We start from the raw sequence: 10,109 nt of genomic DNA on the forward strand, positions 1-10,109 counted from the left end.
TTCATTTACGTTTACTTTTATATTATTATTTTTACTTCATGTCTCTTATTGGTTTTAATTTCGTCAAATTACTTGTCATTTAATTATCATTTCAAGTGAAGCAAATAAAATGGGCAAATATTAGTCCGTGGAAAGTTACGAAATCGCAATCGGCAAACGGAAGACGAATGACAACAGTGCCTGACCACTCCAATTCCCATTAGCTCGCCTTCAGCGATATTAATAGGCGCGGGTGTGCAAAACATTCGCGGCGTAAGCGGCGCTCGTCAAACACGACGTGTTTGCAATAACGCCGTAACTTTATTATCCGCCTCGGGGATTGGTCTTTTAGTATCGACGCGCAGCGGCCCCGCCGTTTATTTGACTAACGGGGTGAGAAGCGCGTGGCCACTAGGAAACGGGTCTTTGAAGTCGAAAGGTCGGATAAACCTCCTGTTAGAAGTTGCCTTCGCCTCCTATCCGCGGCGTACGTGACGCTTTTCCTCATGGAAACTACCAATGCGAATTACAGACGCATGAGAATAGACCGAGGCGTCATCGTGATGAATTAGCAAAGTGCATCGAGTGTTATTTTAACTTGTACTGCGCGTCGATTCAATTTCAGATACTATTATTAAATCGTTTGGATCATTCCGATAGAAATCTCGTAATTAATTGGTCCATTCACAGTGGCATGGTTTACGACTGCGTAGCAAAATATTTGAATATGAATGTTATGTCAAGTCATACGCTGACAGAAAAAAAATGGTTACAGATACCACAATCTCACTATAATTTACAGTCATTTTAGGAGCCAACCACATTTTTATAATTCTTCCAACTACGTAAGTTATGGTTGACCTAACAATGTATTATAGTTCTCATAGACACAATATTGGTCCATGCAACTTATGATATATACCTACATATAATAGTTAAAAGCATATATTTTATAGTGAATTTTTTAAATAGTTGGCATCACTGTATTTATATGGTTTTTATTACTAATATTATAGTAATAATTATTGTACTATAAAAATGATATTCCTGACTGTAATTATTTTACTAGGCAATTATAGTTTCAAACAAATTTTTCTATCAGTGTAGATTTAACTGATATTTCTGATACGAAGGTATCTTATAAGTATATCATACATATAAGAAATTAAGTACGGCACGTTTTTCGAGATTTGCATGAAGCATGGCGATTAGAAAATTCATTTGAATAAGTCGTGCGTAAAAAGCCACGTGTAAATGTTTACTATCCACAACGGACATAGCCATATTCCCACTCTCCCATAAAATTCGCACATCGTAAGACTTTTTCACTACCGCGACAGCCCGCACTTAATACAATGTTTAACTTCTCGTAGTTTCGCGTACTGCAACTTCTCGGAACCGCTATATCTATGTCGCTCGTCTATTATCTCACGCCTAGGTTTAGTTGCATTCTCGCGTAGATTGATGCCGAGTCGAGAAATAGTACATGCGTTGATTCCAGGAAGATTTCGCAGCTTCTGACAGCTGGTCGTGATCTAAGAGAACTGGGAAGCGTGCGTAAGATCATGTCTTCCATCTGTTCCCCCTCTGATCGATATAAGGAAAAACCCGTCAATCAGGAAAAAAATTATTTGAGATTGCGTAATAAAGAATTAAGGATGTCGATGGGAGGAAAATGTAGGATACTTTAACAAAGATAGAGGACATGTGTTGGTGGTAATATGATATTTGGTGGACCGAGCGGTACTCTTTGTTGAGAACATCCTGCTTGATCCGATAATGCAATATGTTTTATGTGAACGTTTTCGTTACGAAGGCAGGATACCGTCTCCTCTGGAGAACCCTCGTAACAGATTGAAGAAGCTTCGGCGCTTGTCGTCCGTCAGACTCTATCGGGACCAAAGGCCTTAACAGGAATATCGACGAATCCAAGTTCCTGCAGCTTGTACTCTGTCAGTGGGCCTGATCGTCCCGCGAGACGTTACATGTGCCATATTTTGCTCCAACGAGAGCGATGCTGCTCTTCTTTTTTTCCTTCCCCCTCCCCTCTTCCTCTCTCTCTGTCTCTCTATCCTGTCCATATCTCTTCCTACCTCTCCGTTTCGCTCGTGCGCAAAATCATTCCCCGATCTCTCGATCCTCGATTTCTCGTGAATTCTCATCCGCGTATCATCTCGCGTATCATCTCCGTTCTTGTCGTCGTCGTTCTCGGTTACAGTCCGCCACTCGAGGTGGAATCCTCCTCGCCCAAATGACGATGTCACTCTCGTGCACGACTCTCCATGTCGTACTACCTCTGGCTTCTTATTCCCGTTCGTGCAGAACGAAAAGCGGGCGATGGGAAGTGCAGGGGGGAAAGACGGGCGGGGAGGGGGAGGAGGGGACACATTGGGAACGGGCGCGCGAGCAACCGTCCTTAACGGAATTATTGCCATTAAGGTCGTTGCATTCCCGAGAGGCCGTCGTGTACGCGCCCCGGCATCCTACCGACGCAGAACTAATGATCTTAATTAACGTTTCGTAACGAAGGTCGCCCGGACTGTCCTCTTTCTTCTTCTTCTTCTCCATTTCTTCCTCTTCCCTCCCTAACCCTTCCTGCGCCCCCACCGTTTCTCTTTTTACCTTTCCGCCTTCGTGTCCATCCTCCGCGCGGATCCGCGCTTCTTCCACCTTCCCTCCTCCGTGCCTTCCTCTGGTGCCCTTCTGCCTCCGAGTCGGCCTCCTCGACTTCGTAGTTCCCACAGCTCGTAGTTCACTCAGAATCCATTTCGCTTTGTACCTCTTTTCTTTTCTACCCCCAGCGCAATCATCAGGCTGTCCGCTCTCCGCCCCTCCTCTCTCTCTTCCCTCTTTACACCCTCTCGACATACTTGTCCGTTCTTTCCGTTTCTACAGCGTCCTCCTTTCCCTCCGTGACATTCGCGCGTTCCTTCTTTTTCTATTTCTTCCTTTCTCATTCGTAGAATTGGTTACGTCGTGACAAGTTTAATGCACCGGAGCTTTAATTATCGTGTTATGGCATTAGCGTGTTTAGATTCGACTGTCGTACCTACTATTCGCAATGCACTTATCTTTCTTCCTCGCCTTCCTCGACAGTTGTTCCCCGTCGTTATTCTCGCGGAATTGCGGCGCGGTATCGCAATTCTCGTGTTCTCTTAGGCCCGTATCGGACTACGGATTGAGATTGAGATTAGACTTGACACCGATCAGAGTAAAATTCATTAAACTTGATATTAGTAAACTTTACTCTGATTGGTCAAATTTCTATCTGATCTCAATCTTTAAGAAGTTGCACGTTCGAACACAATCATAATCGTAGCTTATTCTCCTGTCACTTCTCGCCGTTCCATACGACCATGTGATCGTGGACTAGAAGAAAGATGAAGAGAGGAGGAAAACCGAGAGACAATAACTTCCATCGGCATAATAATTTCACGTTCTGTCGGTCGCAATTGCACGGCGTCAATGCAATTACTATAATTCACTCGTCGTTAGTAAATTACGTGTTTCAAGCTAGCCACTTTAGCCGCGCTGTCGAATAAAACGCGTGCAGAAATTTCACGCTCTTTCCTTGTTAACTCATCGGCCTGTTATACTCGTTGCAGAATGCGATCTAATTATTCACGTAGCGGGCGCGAAAACTTGGTAATATTAAAGAATTCGCTGAGAATGACAAATCTCTCGTGTTGAGACGATGCTAATGGGGTAAATCCGAATTCTCAGTAAATAGCGAAGCTCTCCGGCTGATTTATGAGGCACAACGGTGTGCGTAAGGTGAAATAAATTCTGATCCAAACACGAGCGATTAATCGCGAGGATCAGGGCTGCGCCGAGACACAACAGTCGTGCTCGTAGAGATTCTACGGGCTCCAGAAGGAACGGATAAGCGTCGGGAGAGAGGAGAGCTTCCGCTTAATCTCACGTTCACGCGGGCTCGTTCCTTTTTCCACATTGCGCGCGGAAAGATATTGCGTAGCTAAGTAACCGGCAAGCCGCGGGATTTGTAGCTTCCGTAAATTATTCTGATCGTTCTCCTCTCTAGCGCGTGTCGCGTCGCGAGGGAACGACGTTGCCCCGAGCTCCTCGCGGTTCGCGTGATATTGTATCGTTGCCTTGAATATTTCGCGCAGATAAATTAGTTAAATGCTACAAGCCTCTTGCGTTTAGACTGCTATGTTTTTTATATTGTTCAACAACTTCTGCATGTTATAGTTGCATCTTTATTTATCAATTTATCTTTTCGTCTATATTTATATCAATATTCATCTAACGTCACGGTTTAACAAATTGGTAAATTTAAACGGATGGAAAAGGTGTGGGTATACTTTATAACGACGTCGTCGTACTTTATCGGTGATTCTGAGTTAACAAAGTTATATTTAATGTGTAGTATGACATATTTAACCATGTATTTTTATTTTTACAGGACTGTAGGAAGCCAGCTGGTGATGGATCCGATGCTCGTCTGCAAGAAAACAAGACGGCTGAAGGGGAAGCTAGCTGACATTTGTCGTAAGGAGCCATCTCTACTGAAAGAAATTGCGAAGGGCGTTCAAGTGGGAACCAGGGAATGTCAGTACCAATTCCGAAATCGAAGGTGGAACTGTACAACCGTCAGGCGATCTCTCAAGAAGATTCTGCTCCGTGGTAAGCCTCATCGGGAGTTAAAGAATTTTTATTACGTTTAATTTATTACAATTAACACTATCTAATATCTACTAACGCTGTCTATTTAATACGATAGATTACATATCTTTAACTATTTTCAATATTTAAATCGATTTAAATCGTGAAGGAACTAATTTATTTACAATTTATTATAAACGAAGGGAATTTAAAGATCCGCGCGCGTTTATCTCACCGCGGCCCTTTATGCACGTCGGACACTCGATCCCGTAAATTCGTGAATCCGGTCACATTATTCGCGAGTCATGGGTGCAAGGTCGATCAGATGCTATTCCGGGGCCCGGTCTCGCCCTCTCGCCGAAAAAGGGATCCTCGGTCCTACGGTGCCCCTTTCAGGAGCGAGAAGGGGGCCCGCGCACGACAATGCACACGCTAGCGGCAGATTACAGGGCGCTACTCGTTCGACATTAGGCGAACCGGATGTCGATTACACACTCCCCTACAGGGCCTAAGGGCGATTCGTTACGATTAAATGCCGGTGCCCGATCGGCACACCTCCAGAATGGGCTACCCCTTTAGGACCTTTAAGGACCTTTCTACGTGCGGGGCCTTCAAGGGGCCCCTCCGCGTGTGGACCATGACGTTGACCACTTTGTACCGGTACGAGTCTATTAACGATCGTAAAACACAATGCAACAATAGCCTCGGTATTTTCATGTTTTCATTTAAGATAATCGACTATTATTCAATGAAAAATGATATCGTATTATTAAATATTTTTTGCCCTCCATTGTTTTGCGCGGCCTCCGTTGCGCACCGTATTTCCAAATTATATTTACCTAGAGTTATATTCACACGTTTGAATTTTAACTAGGAAGTAGATGAGTAAAAAAGGATGCAGTTAGAAAAAGAGGGAAACGTTGCAATATACTTTGGGTAACATATATTTTTCTTATTATGACATCTTGCAATATAATTTTATTTTATTGTACAATTTAGAGAGAAACGGTTTTCCTTTCTATCTTTAAGACTGTATGCCTTTTTAGAGTCGGGATACATTACGAACGGATGAGTGGTAATTATTTTTAAATTAGCCTCAATGGGGGATCCTAGAGATAACGTTTTAGTGGCTAGAAAAAAGATAATGACTACTCTCTTTAATGTTGGGACTGTTTCGACACGTATACGACTGTGAAATCAAACTGCAAGGTGTCACAGCAAATAGTAGCGTGTAGTAATATGATAATAATGATAATGTGGTCGTTGTTGCCAACAAGGATACTTAACTGGTCGGAATGTTGAGAAATGGAAGTTCCACGAATTATATTATTATATACCGCCCGTGTCACATCCGCGGTCGTGTCATTCCGTTAAAAAATTGATTCTTTATGACTTCCTTGTTTTTTCGTCTGCCATTTATGGCAAAAAACCAAGATAATTAGTGTACTGAAGTAAAAGGAGAAGAGAACTTTGTCGAAAGTACTCTTGAAAACTTCTTTTCACTCGTATAATATCAATGCAGCGTACGTTTCATTATGAGAGTACAAAATCGTATAGAAATTTTTCTAAATACAAATAACTTTAATAGAATATTTTTAAATAAAAACAGACGCGGTAAACGAGGAAATGTGTTCTTAAGACGTTAAGACAATTGTTTCCGTTTTCGATTCTATGATATTGATTTATTAATAGTTTTATGTTGTTATATTTTGTATTTTTTATTGATTATTTTTCATTTTCAAAAGCTCGTTGTGGCAAAGATATACTGTAACGGTTTCCATTTAAAAAGTCACATATCTTATTATATTTTTTAATAGAAAGGTTTTTATTTTAAATATTTATTTCTCAATATACGTTTTATAAATTTAGCACATGAAAATGGCCGATAGATGCTGACTTCCATGTTTTTTAGTTTATCTCGAGATTAACGTATAGGTACTTGTATCAAAAAACATCTTCATTAGCCTTTATTTAAACACACAATAGATGCGTTTGGTCATGTCGTGAACTGTAAGAATTTGATAGACAAACGCGGGCGAATTTACTCTCGATTACGATCCGTTGACGATACGGGACGATGCCGTTGTCGGTCGATTGATCGGCTCTCACACATGATCAAATACGGCCACCTTCTTTCTCCGCGCGGTAAATTCGAATCTGAAGTATCCGACGAAAGATGAAACTGTCCGCGTGGTTCGCCCGTTCGGTTAGCCATCCGATATATTAATTTCGGATGATTGGCCACGACAACCAAATCGAAGACAGCGTGTCCAATAGTCTGTGCTGGTTTCTAGAGCCCGCTATCAGATCGGTGTCTTATGGTAGCTTGACAGATTGACACTGTCCGTCCGATATTAGTGGCAATATGTTCCCTTAATTAAAGCCTCACTGCCACGACGGGCCGCGGCCAGTCTTTCGATTTTGTCTCCCGCTTTCGCCTTCTCCTCTTCTCTGCCCGCTCTCTCGCGATCTAGAGATCGCCGTCAATCCTATCGATCGTGATTTGATGCAGGATCGTCGGGGGCTCTCTCAGGTAAGACGCTAAATGCGGACGCGTGTGGAATCCATGCCTGGCGATCGATGATCGAATTAAGCACGACACCGTCGGCGATGCCTGACGATCGGCATTCACTCGTGAGATGCGGGAGATAGTATATTATTAACGAGACAGCCTGTCGGCCCGAATAAATAAAGCGATAGTTTAATTAAGCGAATTAGCATCACGCCCGGCTGACGCTAAAATTAATGCTTTCGTTTATTTTTTTAATATTTCGTTAATCCAAACGCCCTGCAATATTCAGACGAAGCAATAAAAGTAAGAAAAGCAGGTGACAAATCAGTTTATCGAATAATCGCTTTGTGTAGCGAGGCATTCAGTGGAGTCAGGAATTACGCCTTAAAAATCGTGGGTCTCTGTTGGGGAAAAGGTTGAACAGCAGGTACATAAATCTGATCTACAGAATCCATTATTGGACGATGCGGTTCGATGACAGGGGCAGCAATGTGTTAACCGCTCGTTCCGGGTGACAATTCTCGTCGTCATTTATCTGTGACTCCGTTCGCGGACAGCTCGCCCTAGGAAGTCCCATGTTATACCGTTATACCGTTTTTGTTGGGCTGTTTTGTAGCTGCTCTATGTATTCCTACTTCCGTATTACACCGCACTCTTATTGAATTACCGTCAGGAAGTAACATTATCACATTGTTGTTATTAAATCACTATTGTATAATACATTGGACTATCAATTATCTGCTGTTCGTTATTTCGATTGCTTGATTCAAAAATCGAAATTTACCGAATTTGATAAATGGCCACAGTCCCAACATAATTCGATCAATTTTTTGGTGAAACCATTCTCTTATGGTTTTCTACTCTTATCCTTTAGAATAAAATTTGCGGCTTTAAAAGTATTAAGTTGAGTAAACCATTATTGATCCGTCGTTTTTAATTTTATCTCTTTTTTTATCTTTAACGTAATATCTTATTTTTATTGGACATCTCTCTTTTTTTATTATTAGAAGTCTAGATTTTGCAATCGTAATAGAGTCTATTGACACACGTTGAGACTATTATCTGCCTACAAGCTGAAGACAGGTCGCGGTTAGGAATCTAGGCGGGAGAAATATACGACTTTCTAGGCCACCCGTCTTGACTAGAAAGATTTTGAGGAACACGTGGAATCTGGCTACCGAATCCTGCCTCGAGCTCTTCTTTTCCCTTCGAAAGTTTAGGAAGAATAGTTATATAAGAAGAGCAGAGATAAATATTTTTTGTCTTTTAACAGGAAAAGACGAAGTAATCTAGTGAAATTAATCGTTTTCACCTGATTCTTCTATTTTCTGTTTGGACAAAACAGTGAAATAATAAGCAAGAAATATACAGAAGCATGTTAAAAATAAAATTGATATTATAAAAGTAATAACGTAGCACTATAGATTTTTCGTTTGTATTTTATAATCTTTATTAAATTATAAATATGGTTGAAACGCTCTTTGTTTATAAATGTAAGATGTTTTCCGAAAAACAAAGAACTATTTTTTAAGAACGTTGCTCTAAACTAGATGAAATTGTTCAATTACGTCATATGACGATCAATGACGATGACGTTCGATAATGTCTAGTAACAATGTACTTGCAAGAAGAGAGAGAGAGAGAGAGGGGGGGGGGAGGCTTGCAGGTTCCCTTTTTTTCCAAGCCGTACGTTCGACTGGTGATACATCAGAGGTCGATGTCGCTTATCTATCGTCCACTCCCGGATACGTCTCTGGGGAAAAATTCCTAACGGGTGGGATGTGGGGAGGGAAAAAAGCGCACGAGGGCCCACGCTACCGGCGGCGCCTATCTTAATTCCCGATTGACGTTTATTTATCTGGCGACTTTTAATTTTTATGGGCGCGATCCGGGCGATAGCTTAGGCCCAGCAGGTAGCTCCCGCTGTGTGGTCCCGGGGACCCCGGCGGCCCCCGGAGCCTGGTATAACATTCGTGGACGAGCAGCACCTCTTAATTGAGGGGTGCCGCGTGTCGCGATAAGACGAACACGGGCGTCAAAAACCCGTAGAAAGAGCTACCTCTGGGGTAAAAGGGAAGCGGAGGAGGTAGGAATTTATTGTGCTGCCCCGCGCAGAGATCCCCAGCTCCCCTTCTGGCAGGTACAATCATCGAATCGATGGGCTTCGACCAAATTAAGAGAGTGGTTTTCTTCATTCATCCCGGGATTCCACGGAATTCACGGAGTGACGAAGAAAACGGTCGTCTAAGTGGTCGCCTCCTCGGATCAACAAATTGTCCTCTCTTTCTCCTCTTCTCTCCTCTCTGAACACCCGGAGTGAGTGGAAAGGGAAGAGAAATGGCCACGGTCACAACGTAACGATTTGATTCTTTCATTGAGAGGAAGCCCGAGGTTGACGGCCCACATTGTGGCTTTCTCGAAGAATTTTCTCGCAGCCATTATAAATCTCAGATCCGAAAAATAGAGTCGCGTCACGTTGATTCATCATTACAATTAGATTGAACGCTCTCATAGCGGCTTTGTTTTACTGCGATTGACCGCGTTTTGCTATCTCGGGATTACTTTAGAGAGACGTCTCTTTTCTCCGCGGTTTCCTAACTCTCTAACGAGGATGCTCACCTTGAGACATTAATAAACTTGCGTTCGTGCCTTCGCCTCCGTCCGCGATGCTTTTCTTCCATAAGAGCGGTCGCGAAATCGTTGACGTTTCTGCAAATTGAAACTCCTCAGAGAAACGCAGTTCTCCTGATGCAAATCGATTACTTGGAAAATGACTCTGTTGGGACGCAAAAAACTTACATAATCATTATTATATATGCATAATAACTTTTAATGTATAATAATTACAGCTTCTCCCGAGTGGCATCGTAAATTATTAATGAGTATACACGCGGCGAGTTATTGAGAGAACGGAGAGGAGAGAGGAGTATGAAAAGATAGGAGGATTCCTCGTGATACGCAAGTACACTTGATGAACATAAAAAGGACAGTT

General features: G+C 42.3%; 1 protein-coding gene across 1 annotated transcript in view; it reads left to right on the forward strand.

The window, feature by feature from the left end:
* The window catches only part of LOC105566204 (protein Wnt-6-like), a 38,159-nt gene that overhangs the window by 11,824 nt on the left and 16,226 nt on the right, over positions 1-10,109 (forward strand). The window contains exon 2 of the mRNA XM_012020025.1: positions 4,406-4,626. Within this exon, the coding sequence (XP_011875415.1) occupies positions 4,406-4,626 (221 nt within the window). The remainder of the gene's footprint in view (positions 1-4,405; positions 4,627-10,109) is intronic.

The sequence above is a fragment of the Vollenhovia emeryi genome, unplaced genomic scaffold (genome assembly GCF_000949405.1).
Source record: "Vollenhovia emeryi isolate VEMERY1.0 unplaced genomic scaffold, V.emery_V1.0 DF939146.1, whole genome shotgun sequence".
In the NCBI taxonomy this organism is placed as follows: domain Eukaryota; kingdom Metazoa; phylum Arthropoda; class Insecta; order Hymenoptera; family Formicidae; genus Vollenhovia; species Vollenhovia emeryi.